This window comes from Neofelis nebulosa, chromosome 1 (assembly GCF_028018385.1).
Source record: "Neofelis nebulosa isolate mNeoNeb1 chromosome 1, mNeoNeb1.pri, whole genome shotgun sequence".
Lineage (NCBI taxonomy): Eukaryota > Metazoa > Chordata > Mammalia > Carnivora > Felidae > Neofelis > Neofelis nebulosa.
Window position 1 is genome coordinate 96,835,762 of NC_080782.1, and position 18,257 is coordinate 96,854,018.

General features: G+C 37.5%; 1 protein-coding gene across 1 annotated transcript in view; it reads right to left on the reverse strand.

Moving 5' to 3' along the window:
• JMY (junction mediating and regulatory protein, p53 cofactor) overlaps nt 1-18,257 on the reverse strand; it is a 100,758-nt gene that overhangs the window by 37,452 nt on the left and 45,049 nt on the right. The window contains 2 exon segments of the mRNA XM_058728779.1: nt 886-1,055; nt 9,108-9,258. Coding sequence (XP_058584762.1) covers nt 886-1,055; nt 9,108-9,258 — 321 coding nt within the window.

An 18,257-nucleotide genomic window follows, 5' to 3' on the forward strand; every position in this document is an offset into this window, starting at 1 on the left:
AATGGTTTCAATATTTTCAAGCAAGACTGGGGGGGGTGGTTATTCCACATTGCACTGGACAGTATGAGGATACTAAAACCACTGATGAACAGGACGATGATGAAAAAGTAAATTTTAAAAGATCATTTAGATAAATTTTAAATATGTCTATCAGCAACCTTTTCAAGGATTTGTAAAACTAGTCTTTTTGGGGGGGGGGGGGGGAGGGTTCATGAAGAGGTCTTAAATTAAGTACAGTCAAGAAAATGGACCTCTTTTGAACCTGTTTTGTGTTCAGTAATAAAATGGGAAACTCCAAAAGGTAATGGTTCTGAATTAGGATTTTTCTTTATTGCTCTGGGCAGTGCAACTTTTTAAATAATTGTCAGAGCTTTAAGGGGTGTCTGGTGGCGGTTAAGCATCCGACTCTTGGTTTTACCTCAGGTCACAATCTCACGGTTTCACGAGTTCAACCCCCCATGTCAGGCTGTGTGTTGGCAGCACCAAGCCTGCTTGGGATCGTCTCCATCTCTCTCATACCCCAGTTGCAAGGTCTCTGTCTCTCTAAACAAACAAACCTTTTTAGAAGATTTTGAAAAATAACTGTCAGACCTTTGAACCTTACAGTACAAAACATTTAAAAGACAACAATGAAATTCTAATGTCAACTTTTTAAATAGTGTACTGCTGCCTACAGTCACACCACGATGCTTATGAGAATACCTTATACGTCTCTTACTAGTGGACAACTCAAATCAGAAGCCCCCATCTTGAGTATCATCTCATGGAAACACTGCAAAATTAACTGCCTACAGAGTCAGAAAATGCCAGTCCTGTACAAATACAAAAATCAAATAGCAAATCTTATCTTCAAATGTTATATATTTTTCTGATGGTTTTTGTTACCTCTTCTTTTAGTGCATGTTTCCTCTGTTCCAAACAGATCTCTTTTGCTCTCATCATCTGCAAAGTCTCCTTAGAAACAGCATACTGGAGCTTTTCCATTCGTTCTGCAGCTGCTGCCCACGATGCTTTACCAAATTTCTTCTGATCTGCTCGCATTCGATCGTACACAGCTATTAATAATAATTTTTTAAAGAGACATTAAGACGTAAGACAACTTGATACTAAACAATTTGAAAGTTTCAGACTTCACTAACCACACACTTAAACATACAAATCCTACTCCCTTAGGTTTCCTATATAGCAGCTCTAAAACACAACTCAACAGTATCTTAGATTCTAAAATCATCACTAAGAAATCTAAATAATCATCCTCAGAAATTTCTGAAGATAAAACTGATTTGTCAGATTTTAAGACTTTTGTTTAAAATATGTATTTTGAGAGAGAGTAAGCACACAAAAGCAGGGGAAAGGTGGGGGGGAGGGGGGGGAGAGAGAAGAGGAGAGAATATTAATCCCAAGCAGGCACTGCACTGTCAGCAGGGAGCCGGGCTGGTATGGGGCTCAATCCCATGCACTGTTGAGATAATGACCTGAGCGGAAATCAAGAGTCGGAGTCGGACGCTTTAACCCAATGTGCCACTCGGGCACCCTGATTTTCAAACTTTTAAAAATATTCTTCCATATGTTTAGTGTCATTAAATTCTAAGTTTTTATACTTTATTCTACAAAGGTTTATACTTTTTCCTGGGTATGCTAATTGAAATCCGTCATAACTATTTAAGATTATTTATTTAAATCCATGTGTTAAATTTGATCATTCTGAGTCCTCCAAAAATACTACAATGATCTGATGGAGCAAAAAACAAATCCTAGATGTTATCATGGAGCTTACTCAGAGGTTAGAGCTGGAACGGCACAATCAAGACTCAAAGAAAACATCTAGTTTCATCTTCTACCTCCCCCAAAAAGAAAAAAGAACTTTTTATTTACAACAACAGAGCCCTATGTCAAGAGATACTTCTTGACATCAAACAGCTAGTATCTTCTAGTTAAAGAAGTTTATCACTAATAATATAGTACAGTAGTGGCTTATCCTGGGTCCTTACACAATAAAACCATCCTTATGCCCACCCACTTTAACAGGTCAGAGATACACTCGTTAATAAAAGAGGTAGGCAATGTGATTAGCACTGAACATCATCTTTAAGTCAGTACACACTGATTAGTAGTATCTTTTATATGTCCAGAGGTAAATGATAATTAATTTTGTACTACCACTGTGTCCTAACCATCTTGTGCAAGGAAGTATATCTCAGTAATCTTTGCCTCAGAGTTTTATGAAATCTTTAAAAAAAAAATTTTTTCCAGTAACACAAGTACATACGTAAAACTTAAAACTGTACAGGCAGGGTTATAACTAATAAGAGCAGTTTCTCAGGCTCAGCTCTTCCCTACCCCCTAGTCTCAATGCCCAATGCTTTTAATTGTTTCTGGTGGTTATTTCAATTAAAAAAAAAAAATACTGCTCTTTATGAATTTACAATTAAAAACTATCTTTTGAGTTCCTATTAGATAAGAAATTTTGCTGACTTACAATCGCCTCTGAATATAGTTAAATCAATTATTTTGATTTCTGTTTTCCTGTGGCCTTCAAGTGCTAACACAAAAGGGTCAATTTTTTAGTGCATAACTTTGCTCTGAATCTCAGTTTTAGGCGAACAAGTAAAATCTATTCATGTTGGCTGAACAAATGATTCTGCAATTTTAAATTTCTGCCCATCTTTTAAAACTGTATTTTAATATTTCTGCAACCATAAGATCAACACAGTAGTACAATGTAGGGAGGAAAAAGGATTTGAAGTGAAATAATTTTGAGTTAAATTCCCAATTCTACCTATAACTGACACATAACTTTTGGCAAAAAACTTAATTGTTCTTGGGTTCAATTCCATTGAGTTAGAAAAGGAAATATCGTACCTAAGTCTAAAAGCCTTTGTGGGAATTGAGAGAATGACAGTTACTTAAATGTCTCTTCCACTTCACATGGCACCATCACTTCCTCTCTACTTTAGTCTGAGGGGTAGCTCCCTGTCCTAATTCAGTCTCATGTTTTACCTACCACAACAGCTAGTCAATAACTTAGTATTCTAATACCTTGACTAGAACATATTCTTACATCTCACTGTTAACTCACTTCATTTAGAATTATTCTCCAACAGCTCAGAAATATGACAGTAATAAAGAAAATTGTGAGTGTACGATGTTTGCAATACCCCTAGAACAGTAGAGGATATCTCTATAACAGATTCTTCTCTCCCTATGATGGCAAGAAAAAAGATTCTTGCTAAGGAGACCATTTACATTATCAGAATAACAACTCTATTATAATGGTCTACAAAGATCAGTCAATGTAAATTTAAAAAAAAAAAGGCTCTGAAGGCAATGCAGTTCTGGTATTCACAAAGTATCATGTTAAATCTGTAAGAAAAAAAAAAGTTTAACGTGCTAACATGTATACTTGTCAGAAATGAGCCAATTTAAGATGTTTTTAAAAGCTGAGCAGAAATTGGGGTGCCTGGGTGGCTCAGTCAGTTAAGCATCCGACCTTGGCTCAGGTCATGATCTCACCGTTCATGAGTTCAAGCCCCACCATCAGGCTCTGTGCGGACAGCTCAGAGCCTGGAGCCTGTTTCGGATTCTGTGTCTCCCTCTCCCTCTGCCCCTCCCCTACTTCTGCACTATCTCTCTCTCAGAAAAATAAACATTAAACAAAAAGCTTGGGGTGCCTGGGTGGCTCAGTCAATTGAACGTCCGACTTCAGCTCAGGTCATGATCTCTCAGTTCATAGGTTTAAGCCCCGTGTTGGACTCTGTGATGACAGCACAGAGCTTGGAACCTGCTTCGGATTTGGTCTCCTTCTCTCTCTACCCCTCCCCCAGTCGTGCACGGTCTCACTCTCTAAAAATAAACAAACGTAAAAAAAAAAAACTAAACTAAAAAAAAAAAAAGCTAAGCAAGAATATATCAAAATTAGGTTACATGTGGCTCTGTATAAGAAAGAAAAGAAGGGGCTGTTTTACTCTTCCTCTAAAAAGAGAAATTAGAAAGCCAACCTTGTTTTTGGAAACAAAGGAGGACTTTTACTCTCAGCAGCATAAAGCCAAAGAGAGATCTTCACTTCATTTCTCTAACAGGGGGAAGGAAACACACTCAGGAAAGGAAAATTAAAAGTCCAAGCAAATATGTGTTTAGGTTCAAGGGCTTCCTGCTAGGATAAAGTCACCAGAATTGAGGTATAAAGAAGGCTACAGTGACTCTGATGAATTATTTGAAATCCTAGAATGATGTTAATCATATGTAAAAAATGTTTAGATTAAAACTGGAGAAGCACAGTATAAAGAACAATCATCAAAACTGTAAAGAACCAGAACCAACAAACTATAGGCCATATATGAGAACATATAATCACTGCAATCATGTAACAAACCATATATTAAAAAACTGATAGGCACACAAAGTGGCTGCAGAGGCAGTAGGATTACAGATGGGTGTGGGGGGGTTCCCCTCTAATATTCTAAATTTTCTGTAATGATGATATATTTTTAGCATAATGCAAACTTTTTTTAAATATTAAAAAGTGCATCTAGAAAGCAGACTCTAAACCAAATAATATACATACAACTATTTCATATAGTTTACAGTAGGAAATGACATCTTTAAACATTTAAAGGAACTACCATTAACGTTTTAATGTATTGTTCTCTTAATTTTGTAAAATTAAAATTTTAGTTTTTAAAATTATCTTAATGCTCTAAGTTAAATACTCAAGAGTGGGACTGCTGGGTTATATGGTAAGCATATCTTTAACTTATATAAGAAACTGCATTCACTTTGCAGATTGCCTGTACAATTTTGCATTACCACCAGCAATAAAGGAAGGGTTCTTGTTACTCTGCGTCCTTTTCCACTTTTGGTATTGTCAGTATTTTTTATTTTAAACATTCTAATAGGTGTGTATTGGTATCGCATTGTGGTTTTAATTTGCATTATACTAATGACTAGTAGTCTTGGACATATTTTAAGTGCCATCTTTATCCTCTGTTCAAGCCCTTTCCACAGTTATTAACTGAATTGTTTTCTTATTGTTTAGTTTTAAGAGTTCTTTATATAGTCTGGATACAAGTCCTTTGTCAAATGTTTTTTGCAAATATTTTCTCTCGAATACTATCTTTTCATTCTCTTGGTAGTACCTGCCAGAGTAAAAGTTTCTAACTTTGATGAAATTCATTTTATCAATTTTTTTCTTTTATGGTTCATACTCCTCAATTACTTTAACAGTTTGTATTTGTAGTGCCACTGCTACAAACTCTGCTTAACTCTCTAGGTTACTAAGATTTTTCTCTTAGTTTTCTTCTGGAAGTTTCACAGTTTTCATTTACATCTATTTTGAGTTCATTTTTGTACAAGGTGTGAGGTTTTGGTCAAGGTTCATGTTTCTACAAGTGGACGGCCAAGTGTTCCAATACCACTTATTGTTTCCCACTGAATTGTTTTATCAAAGAGTAAATGTCCATGTATTGTGCATTTATTTCTTATTCTCCATTCTATTCCATTGATATACATGTCTATCTCTTCCATTAATACCATACCACAGTAGCTCTATAATTTGTAAAGTCAGGTAATGTGATTTTGCTTGTGGTTTTCTTTTTTCCTAAACTGCTTTACGTATTTTAGTTCCTCTATGCCCTTTCATGTACATTACAATTAGCTGGTTTATGTTTATAAGAAAAAGTCCTGCTGGTATTTCCATAGGTACTATAGGTGTCTATACATCACTTTGGGGAGAATGGAGATCATTACTATGTTGGATATTCCAATATGTGAACACAACATGTCTATCCATTTACTTATGATAAAGAAATCAAAGACCTGTTATGTAATTGTAAGCATTCAAATTCTGTACATGTTTTGGTAGAAAGTCACTTGTTTAAAGAGTTTTAAAAAATAGATTCCATACAGTTTTCGACATAAACAATATTAACTAAAATGGGGACAATTTTATTTTTCTTGCCATATTACAATATTATATTATGTTGAACAGGGGTGGTGTTAAGAGTAAACATCCTTGACTTTGTACCTATTTTAAAATGGGGGAAACAATTCGGCCCTTCATTAAATGTGATGTTGGCTACAGGGTTTTTGTGGATGCCTTTTATCGAGTTATGGAAGTTCCTTTTCTATTCCTAGCTTGCTGAGTGTTTTCAACACACAGGATGTCCTATTTTGTCAAATGCTTTTTCGGCATCTATTGATATGACTGACCATGCAAGTTTTTTGAAAAGACTAAAGCTTCTCAACATCAACACCTGTGACATTGTGTGCCACAAAATTCTTTGTGGTAGGTTGGGCCGTCCTGTATAACATAGGATGTTTAACATAATCTATGGCCTCTGCTAGATACTAGTTAACACCCTGTGTAGCTATGACAACCAAAAAGGTCTCCAGAGACTGCTAAATGTCCTTTTGTGATACATTTATCTCTAGTTAAAAACCACAGCTTTAACCTTCTATTTGGTGGATTACATTGATTGATGTTCAAATACTGAATCAAGAAAAATCCTACTTGGTCACAAAGATTAATTTCTTAAAAAATTTGTACAATACTTTAAGTTTGCCAATATGTATGCAGGATGCTGATCTGTAGGGTTTTTTAATACTGTTTTTATGTAGTTTAGGATTTAGGATATTGCTGATCTCAGTCATATAAATTCGAAGTATTCCTTCCTTGTCTGTATTTTTGGAAGATCTTGTGTGAAGCTGGTCCTACTATTCAAATGTGGTAAAAATTTGCCAGTGTACCTCTTTAGGCATAGAGAATTCTTTTTCTAAACGTTTTAACTACAAATCCGATTTCTTTAATAGTTATAGGGATATTCAGGTTATTGATTTCATCTTGAATTGATAATTTTATCTTCCTACAAAATATTGTTGCATTGGACGGTGGGGGGTGGGTCCTGTGTGGTTCAGTCAGTTAAGCATCTCACTTTGGTTCAGGTCATGATCTCACAGTTGGTGGGTTCAAGCCCTGTGTTGGGCTCTGTGCTGACAGCTCAGAGTCTAAAGCCTGCTTCGGATTCTGTGTCTCCCTCTCTTTCTGTCCCTCCCCTGCTGGCACGCTGTCTCTCAAAACTACATGAACATTAAAAAAAAGAAGAAGAAATTGTTGCATTGAATCAGGTTTGCTGGATTTGAATGCACAGAGTTGTCTGCAATATTCCCTTATTATCTTTTTGGGCAAGGAGCACCTGCCTGGGTGGCTTAGTTGGTTGAACACCCGACTTGGGCTCAGGTCATGATCTTGCGGTTTTTGAGTTTGAGCCCTGTGTCTCACTCAGAGCCTGGAGTCTGCTTCAAATTCTGTGCCCTTCTCTCTCTCTCTGCCCTTCTCCCTTTTGCTCTCTCAAAAATTAACATTAAAAAAAATTTTTCAATAAAACACCCAGAAGTGAACTGAAAATTGTGTAGAATCTAAATTAAAAAAAAAAAAAAAAATGAAACTCTCCCGAAGAAAACAAAAGATGTAAATAAAATGGCAAGATATACAAACTATAAGATTTTTTTCAATCATATTAACATAAAGCATTTACTCTTCTCATTAATATTAAAATCCGCCTGTCAAATTCTACAATATTACAGTTCTTATCAGAATTACATTAATTTTGGGGTGCCTGGGTGGCTCAGTCAGTTAAGCATCCAAGCCTTGATTTCGGTTCAGGCCATGATCTCATGGTTTGTGAGATGGAGCCCTACGCAGAGCCAGCTTGGAATTCTCTCTCCCTCTCTCTCTCTGACTCTCCTCTACTCATGCGTACTCTCTCAATCTCTCTCTCAAAATAAATTTAAAAAACATTAAAAAAATAAAATAGGGGCGCCTGGTTGGCTCAGTCAGTTAAACATCCTACTTTGGCTCAGGTCATGATCTCACAGTTCGTGGTTTCCAGCCCCGCATCAAGCTCTGTGCAGATGGTTCAGAGCCTGGAGCCTGCTTCAGATTACGTGTCTCCCTCTCTTTCTGCCCATCCCCCACTCATGCCCTGTCTCTCAAAAATAAATGAATGTTAAAAATAATTATAAATAAAATAAATAAAATAAAAGATGGTGGTGTTTACAAATATAATTTGTATACAGAAAGTTCAAATTTAGGAATACTTATAACAGATGTCTTTTGAGTTAACATATAACATAAATATAATAAAAATATCAATGAATATAAGAATCTCTTATTCATCAATAGAAAAAAACAGCATACAAAAATAAGCAAATGTATGACTAATTGGAAATAAAGGATATGAAAATACCATTTATTACATGAAAACAAAAAAGATCAACTTAGTAATAATCAAGGAAATGCAAAATTTAAAAACACAATACTATTTTTCACCTAGCAAACTATTTTGTGTATGTGTGTTAGTGACAATGTCAAATGATTCTGAAAAACCAAGGAAAGCATTCTCCTTTGGCACAGTGGCATTCTGAAGGAATAAACTGCTTCAAATAAACCTTTTAAGCAAGTGTGGATTTGCTGAAGGAATAACCTAAAAGCTAAACTGTGTTAATGTCAGGTAAAAAATTAAAACAGCAAATAGCAGTGGTTTTAAACAGCTATTGAAGGATTTCTGTGGCCCCGTGGAAGGAAGCGGGAAGAAATGGACCTTGACAGACCTTGCCCTATGTATCTCTTCATTTGGCTTGTCTTGATTTGTATCCTTTAAAAATGGTAATTGTTTGTGCTTTCCTGAGTTCTGTGAGTCATTGTAACAAATTATCAAACGTAAAAAGGCTGTATGAACCCCCAAATTTGTAGCAGTTGGTGAGAAGTGCAGATGACCTCGGAATCCTCTATAATTCCAAGTTGTATCTTCAATGGGGGCAGTCTTGTTGGGAACTCTGCCTTTAAGCTGTGGGGTCTGTAATTTGTTAGTCAGAATTGAATTATGCTATAATAATACCCCATTACTATTTTTTTCAGGTGAGGTATATGTAAACACATGCCCCAAAAAGAATGAAAACATATACCTTAATTTCTTGATAGTAATCTTTTTCAATGGCAAGACTATGAATGGTCTTTATACACTTTTCTACAAACCTGCTGCAAACATAAAATATTTAAACCACTCCTTTCCAAAAATATCTAACAAGGATAACTTTACTAGGAAACTCACCTTTTTGTGCTTTAGCTGTTATTTCAAAATATTTGACAGTAAGATCCTGAATAGACAAAACAGCCATATGAGCTTTTCGCTGCCAATCAGCATCTTCTTTTTGTAGACTTTCAATTCTTCGGGGACCCAGATAGTCATTCTCCATAGAAATCTTTAGAGGAAAAAAAGAAAAATTAAGAAGTCTATTTCTTTATTCACTCCTTAAACATTTACTGAATATTTAGACATCAGGCATTGTGCCTGGTGCCAAAACAAAGAATGTTTGTATTTTCTTGCTCTAGAGTATAAGCTATTAATTTACAAAACAATTAACCCATTATGTTAAAGACATATTTTTTTAAATGTTTATTTATTTTGAGAGAGAGTGAGAGCAGGGGAGGAGCAGAGAAAGAATCCCAAGCAGGCTCTGCACTGTCACCACAGAGCCTGGTGCAGAGCCTGAACCCACAAACCACGAGATCATGACCTGAGCTGAAACCAAGAGTCGGATGCTTAACAGACTGACCCACCCAGGTGCCCCTAAAGATATTTAATACAGAAATTTGTTTCCCATTCCTCTTTATCTTCTTTTTCATCCTTCCCCTCCTCCAAATATAAGCAAAGGACATACAGCAAATGTTAAGATGTTATTTTTGGGTGCTGAGATAACAAGAAATGTATTACCTCCTTTATGATAGTTGCATTTTCAGGTTAAGAATTATTTGTGCCTCTAGGGGTGCCTGGGTGGCTCAGTCCATTAAGCGGCCAACTTCGGCTCAGGTCATGATCTCACAGTTCATGGGTTCAAGCCCTGTGTCGGGCTCTGTGATGACAGCTCAGAGACTGGAGCCTGCTTCGGATTCTGTGTGTGTGTGTGTGTGTCTCTCTCTCTCTCTCTCTCTGCCCCTGCCCCATTCATAGTCTCTCTCTCTTTCTGTCTCTCTCTCTCTCTCTCTCTCTCAAAGGTGAATAAATGCTAAAAAAATTTTAAAGAATTATTTGTGCCACCAAAATACTTATAACTGACATAAATAAATAAAATAATTGAAAACTCAACTTGTTAAGACTGACAATAAATAAAAAATCAGTCCATCTATCTACTAACAATCTCTGGTCAGAAGCAATAGACAAAAATTCACTACTGCTTGCAAGAGTTACAACTAAAACAAAAAGACAAAGAAGAGTTGAAAATCGAATTATGGACAGGGAGGTACCAGATGAGCACTAAAGTAAAATCACACAAGTGACAGTGCTCTCCATCCTGCTTTATCATACAGTGAAAAAAGACCGGTTAAAAAATTAAATGGGGGGGTGGGGGGGTGGGGGTGGTGAGGGTCATCTCAGTAGCTCCGTTGGTTAAGCGTCCAACTTTGGCTCAGGTCCTATCTCACAGTCTGTGGGTTCGAGCCCCACAGTGGGCTCTGCGCTGACCGAGCGGATTCTGCTTGGGACTCTCTTTCTCTCCCTGCACCACCCCCTTTCAAAATAAACTTAAAAAAATTAAATGAGAAATTAACACCTTACTAGGATGATGAAAAAAACAGACAAAGATATAAACTCATCCCTAGCACAATTCTGAAAAACTAATCAACTATCATGAGCCACCAAAAAATTTGTTTAAAAAATTCAGAAGTAGAATAATACAAGCCATATTCTCTAAATGGTGCAATAAACAAATTAAAAGAATAGCCTAAAGCCAAAATAAAATTTTAATCACCAGGAAATTTAACCTACAGGAAGGTTAACATTTGGTTTTACTCTTGAATAGAGGCGGAAATATATGAAAGAGCACATAATATAGAGCCCAGCACACACTGAGTAATGTATTAGCAGTGTTATGAATGGACAATGGCAAGCCACAAGGAGGGATCAAGAATGACTAGGGAGGGGCGCCTGGGTGGCGCAGTCGGTTAAGCGTCCGACTTCAGCCAGGTCACGATCTCGCGGTCCGTGAGTTCGAGCCCCGCGTCAGGCTCTGGGCTGATGGCTCGGAGCCTGGAGCCTGTTTCCGATTCTGTGTCTCCCTCTCTCTCTGCCCCTCCCCCATTCATGCTCTGTCTCTCTCTGTCCCAAAAATAAATTAAAAAAAAAAAAAAAAAAAACGTTGAAAAAAAAATTAAAAAAAAAAAAAAAAAGAATGACTAGGGAAAAAAATTTTGATGTGGAACTGCCACTTCCTGAAAAAGTGAACAATGGAGGAGTGGCTGGTTTCAAAGGGGAGCAGATCAAGCATTTGATTTTACATATGTTAAGTTTGATTTTGCAAAGGTCATGGCTAGAAATATAAATTTGACAGATGATATTTATAGCCATGAGAGTGAATGAGGTTATCTAACGAAGTCAGGAGAAAAAGGCTCATGATGGAGCCCTAAGGAATTCCAACATTGTGAAACTGGGAGAACAACATACAGAAACCAAGCCAGAGGGAGTGGGGACACCAGGAAAAGTATGGACTCACATAACAGAAATTAACCTTGTGCAGCACCGCTTGGGGGTCAAGGAGGGTGACAACTAGTATCCCAGATCTAACAGCATTAAGATCACTGAACTTAGCAACATCGGTTCTGAAGTATAGACAAACATCCTTTGCCTATTAACTCCCATCACATCCTCAGATCTCAGTTCTGGACATAAAGTTACCAGTTCATGAACTCTTCCCTGACTCCCCATTATAACCTCTTCAGTGCAACACATTTAACTTTCTTTCTTTCATAGCATTTACCATAATCATAGTTTATATGATTTCGTGAGCTTTAAATATTGTTTTTTATTATTTTTTTAAATGTTTATTTACTTTTGAGAGACAGAGAGACACAGCGCAAGGCAGGGAGGGTCCAAGAGAGAGGGAGACACAGAATCTAAAGAAAGCTCCAGCCTCTGAGCTGTCAGCACAGAGCCCGATGCGAGGCTCGAACTCACATCTGCGAGATCATGACCTGAGCTGAAGTCGGGCGCTTGACTGACTGAGCCACCCAGGCACCTCCTGTGAACTTTAAATATTAACTGCTTCCCCCTTTCAAAGTTCCATGAGGGCAGAGAATACATTTGGGGGGGGGGGGGGGTATTAGGTTTTTTTATTTTTTTGCTTTTCACTAGCACAATGCCAGGCATAATCCAGGCAATCAAATGGATGAGTAAATTAAAAATTCACTCTACACCTGTTTTTGATGAGGAGAGAGATGTAGAAGTGTGTATAAATAAATACTCCTTTGACTGATTTGTCTGAGTAAACAGAAAAAAGGGTGGTGCTAGAAGAAGACAAAGCTTAAGGGTAGACCCTTTGCTTTTTGTTTTCTCTAATGAGAGATCACGGATGAGTAGTGACAAGAAATATCCAGCAGAGGAAAAACAAAGATACCAGGGGGGAAATGGGGCTAATTATAGAACATGGGAAAGGACAGGATTCCAAGTACTGGTGTAGTGATTTGCTCTTGGTAAATGTAGGGGTAGTTCCTCCATGGACATAAAGGAAGGCAGGTTTTGGATTTGGTAGAAGGATGAGGAGGAATTCCTGTTTGATTACCTCAATTTTCCCCTGTGAAGAAAGAATCCAGAAAATAGGTTGGTACAGGAGAGGGGAGGAGAGAAGATACAACTTGGCTGCTTTTAGATAGTAGGATGACAAACCATTTAGAAAGACTCAGTAAGTAAACATTTTTTAAAAAGTAGCCAGGGTTAGTGTGGTCATGGTGAAAACAGGCAGAAACTCACATACTGCTGGTAGAACTATAAGTTCATGAAAAACTTCTCTGGGAAGTCTTTTATGATACCATACTCATGGACAGTATTTTTTAAAATACCATTTTCTTACCTATTTAAGAAAATGTCTTCAAAGAATAATAACCAAAAATGTTAATTGCAGTGCTGTTCAAAATTAAAAAATGTGTTCCAAATATCTAATAATAGAGAATGTTACTTATGATACACCTATAAAACACAATTATGTACAAAAATAATGCTTATGAAGTTTTTAATAAAGGAAAATGAATGTTTTAATATTAAGACAAATCAAATCAGACATAATTTCAACTACGTAAAATAATGTCCAGGAAAAAAAGAGAAAATATGTAGAATGTATTACTGATATCTTTTGTCTGATTATGGGTGACTATTTTTCTTCCTGTTTAGAATTTGTACTTTCCAAATCTTTATTGTATCTGTGTTGCTTTTACAATCATAAACTAAAAAAAATGCTTTATCTCTTCTTGGGTTCAAAACCATACCAACTAGACAAGCTGAAGGTTTGTATCCCAGAGGTTTCCTACTTCTGGCCAAGCAAACAATGAGCTCCTGTTTTCATATACGAGGACCAGCAAGAGGCAAAATTCTAAGACTTACCTCTTTTTTCCAGTGTGTGTAGGAGGGAGGGGAAGTGGAGATATGATCAGAACTTAAATGTCTTCCTTAATAGTTGGAAAACAGAATTTTGTGAGCTCCATTTCTGGAACTACAAAAATAGTGCCCAGTAAAGACAATTAACTCAGTAGCAAAAGTTTAGATTCTTGATACTGGATTCCCTACTCACCTGGACTCGATTTTTTAAACTCGCAGAAAATGATTACTCTATCTCCAACCACATACTGCTAAAGTTAAACATATATACTACTGGATGTGGTTGTTTTTTTTGTTTTTTTTTTTTTAAGACTTTACTATGGCTAATATTTGGATTCATTCAATTATCTAACTTGAATAAAGAACCCACTGTACTGGGTGCTTCAGGGGAAATACTGTGAGGGACACAATCTCCTCCTAAGAAACTGAACAATCTAATTGGAGGGTGGGGTAAGCAAAGATATCTGTGATGTAGAGATCTGTCTTCAAATTAGCAGACCTGGGTCTGCTATTTATTAAGTGGGAGACCTTTGACAAAATCACTTAACATTCAATTATTCGTTCAAAATGATGACATGCTGTTTTCCCAGTGCCAGCATCATACCAGACACTGGGGACAGCAATATGTATTCAGCCTAGTTGAAGACAGAGGAACCGCAATAAAGAATTACAACAGAGTATGAAAAAATATCATGATCAAGTATACCTAAGATACCATGGCAAGCACCAGCTGTGCAGGGTGCAGTACTGAGTCTGGGAACAAAATTTCTAAAAGGAATTATAAGTAAATTCTTAACAAATAAGTAGAATTTTATCCAAGTATTAAAAATGGTGAAGGATGGGGGCGCCTGGGTGGCTCAGTCGGTTAAGCGTCCGACCTCGGCTCAGGTCATGATCTCACAGTCCGTGGGTTCGAGCCCCGCGTCAGGCTCTGTGCTGACAGCTCAGAGCCTGCAGCCTGTTTCAGATTCTGTGTCTCCTTCTCTCTGTGACCCTCCCCCGTTCATGCTCTGTCTCTGTCTCAAAAATAAATAAACGTTAAAAATGGTGAAGGATGTCTCTGAAAAAGAATAAAGGTATTTAAGACCTTTAAGAAAAATCAAAGGTTTGGAGGGAGAGAATTCATTTAGCTGTTTAGATCAGGATATACTTTACTGAGGTTCAAAACTACAGAGGGCTTTTTGAAAGAGGGGTATGATTTTGAGAGATACATATGGAATATATATACAGAAAGAGAACCACCCAAAAGGCCTACTGGAGGCAAGAATTAATCTCAGCAGAAGCCTAGAGGCAGTTAAAGTTCAGTGTGTGGTCACAGACAGTCCAGCATGGTTGCAGTTTAGGTAAAATAGATAAAAATAATGGGAGATAAGAATAGTGAAGGAGGTTGTGATCACTATTAGGGGGTCTTTAAATTTAAATGTCAGGCAAAGGAGTTTATAGGTGGTTTGACAGGCTAAAGGAAACCACTGTGGGATTCTTAGCAGTAAGTGGTATATTTAGACATTAGCTCACATAAAAGGCCCCCAAAAGGGGCACCTGGGTAGCTCAGTAGGTTAAGCACCCAACTCTGGATTTTGGCTCAGGTCATGATCTCACAGTTCATGGGATCAAGCCCTACATTGGGCTCTCAGCTGATAGCACAGAGTCTGTTTGAGATTCTCTCTGCCCTCCCCACCCCCCCCCCCTCGTTGGCATGGGGGCACACACTCTCCCTCAAAAATAATTTAAATAATTAACTTAAGGGGGGAACCAGAAGACTTGTTATATATCCAACAAAACCATCAAGGTTTGTGCTTTGTTACAATTACCTCTGATTTTAAAACACTCAAATTAAAAGGCTTAAGATTAACATTCACAAGATTGGAATAGAGATTTAATATGTTGAATACTGCAGCCAAATTTTTAACGTTTACTCAGTACATTACGTTGGAAGTCCTTTTCTCTTTTTTTTTTTAGTTTATTTTAATGTTTATTTTTGAAGGAGAGAGAGAGCAAGCGCAATCAGGGGAGGGTAGAGAGAGAGGGAAACACAGAATCCGAAAGGCTCCAGGATTTGAGCTGTCAGCACAGAGCCTGACATGGGGCTCAAACTCACAAACCTGTGAGATCATGACCTGAGCTGAAGTTGGATGATTAACCAACTGAGCCACCCAGGCTCCCCTAGAAATTCTTTTCAAAGACATGATTAAACTTTGTGCCCTTTAAAGGACTTGGTTTATTGTACCTAAGGCCATTGCTAGGTTACTAGGGTTTTTTTTTTCTAACTTTAAAAGTTTGAAGATGTATGTAAATTCTTGTCTATCAGTTCCCAAGTTCATCCTTATGCCTTTTGATGCTGGGGTTAGGGCTCTGTAAACCACATTTAAGCCTTGTCAATACAAAGGGTTTAAGGAGGGAGAAGACATATGCTTCTTCCTACATTTATCACTTGACTTTCTTGTTTGCTACTCCCCTGAGTATCACCACTGACTCACATCTTCATTCCAGCATCTGCAATTACTTCCTGAAGCAGTTAACAGAATCCAGTTTATAGTTTCTCACCCTTAGTAGAACTAGCCTCACTTTGTGGCCCCTAAGGCCATCCAGCACCAGCCTACCCTATTCTTAGAAATATGGGTCTCTCCACTGAGCTCAGACACATGAACACTTGACAAGCAATGCTCCCTACCCCAGACTTCAACTCCACACAGTCCATTCTCCGTGCTAAAGTTAAAACTACCATCTCTTTCCTGTGTGCCGAAGCCACGAGTAGTGGCTGTTTTTGCAACTGTTAGCTCTCATATTTTAGAGTTATATTCTTAACTATCTGGGTAACAACTTTACACCAAGTTAACAATTATTCATATTAAGTTCCCTCTGCTGAAATAAGTGGCATACTTTCCCAATCAAACCCCTAAAGACACAGCTATGGGATAGAAATTTAATAAATAGAACAGTGTTCAAACTTTAAAAATCTCAGATTAAACAGAAATCCTTTTCACTTGCATTGCTAAATACCATACAGAAGTGAGGAAACTTGCATTACAGCTTTTTAAAGAGAAAAAAAATTTAAAAATCTGGTGGAGGGGCACCTGGGTGGCTCAGTCGGTTAAGCCTCCGAGTTCAGCTCAGGTCACGATCTCACGGTCCGTGAGTTCGAGCCCCGCGTCGGGCTCTGGGCTGATGGCTCAGAGCCTGGAACCTGCTTCCGATTCTGTCTCTCCCTCTCTCTCTGCCCCTCCCCCGTTCATGCTCTGTCTCTCTCTGTCTCAAAAATAAATAAATGTTAAAAAAAAAAAAATTAAAAAAATAAAAATAAAAATCTGGTGGTAATTATTTGAAGACAACTTGTGCTTTGTTGAATTATCTTTACCTTCACTGTACAGGTATATTCAAATATACACAACACAAACACGTTCACTATGCTTCTTTAATGCTGTTTAAAGGACTTCTGAAACTCAGTAGTTAATGCTGCAGACTTTTTAAAAGTATTATTATAGTTTATTGTACTGAAGACATTAAGCCAGGATACTAAGTTCTTTTCCTAACTTGGCAAGTTTGAAAATGTACGGCATTGGTCAGCTGGATCATGTGCTAAAAACAATGACATCTCTATTTTCAATTTCAGAGCTAGAAAGAAAACAGTGCCTGTTTTTAAAATGGAAAAAAAGTATGCGTCAGTTTAGGTAGCTATAGTGAGACTAATTTATAAATACAAATTTCTTGGTATCAATTACTTATTATGAAGTGCATCACTTCCTTGGATACAGGGTTTTATATGAGAAACTTAAGTGGTATTCTTGTCCACTGCTGGATTAGTGACTCAAGAAGAGGGGGAAAAGAAAACAAAATCTCCAATTCTCAGATGAAATAGATGCCAAGATCAACCTGTATAAATACTGATGTAGTAGTACCTTTAACACAAATTTTCCAAGCCCAGGAATCATGTGAATGTGACTAAGATAAACAAAATGAGGGGAACCTGGGTGGCTCAGTCGGTTAAGGGTCTGACCTCAGCTCAGAGCATGATCTCATGGTTCATGGTTCGAGCCCCACATCAGGCTCTGAACTGACAGCTTGGAGCCTGCTTCAGATTCTATGGTTCCATTTCTCTCTGCCCCTCCCCTGCTCTTGCTCTCTTTCTCTCTCAAAAATAAAAAAGCACTAAAAAAAATTTTTTTTAATTTAAAAAAAAACCTTTTTAAATGAGATTAGATTTGGAAGCATCTGCTCACCTATTTTTATATACAAAGTAAATACTAAATGTAACATTCTCAGGAACAAGCATGAAATGATAGTTTTAAGGTGAGAAAATTAAAAGCAAAGAAGAGAAAGAAAAAGTAGCTCAGGTAAGAGATAAGTACCCTAATGCACATTGATGGCACTATATAGTTCACAGGTGGCCTGCTTACAGTATATAGTTGTCCAATAGCGTAAAAACTGAACCCTGCACAAAGCACCCAGTCAAGGGGGCACAGAGTGGTGACTCAAATTTAGTGCATCTTTTTACCAAGCCATATACTGATGCATATGCCCAGAAGAGGGCCCTTTTGTAACTTGTCTGCTAGAATATGGGCTGGGGAATGTGTATCTATTTTACATGAAGACACCTACAGATTTGCTTCGTCCTGGGGGAAAGGAAAGGGAGGAAGAGCACATTTAAGATACACGTAGGACACAATTGGCAAAACAAAGTGCCTGGCTACAAAGGGGAGAGAAGCATGGAGGATGCCTTCAAGATCCTAGTTTATTTACTTTCAGCAAGTATTAAAAGTAAGTTGGCCAAGGGGCGCCTGGGTGGCTCAGTTGGTTGAGCATTCGACTTTAGCTCAAGTCATGATCTTACTACTCATGAAT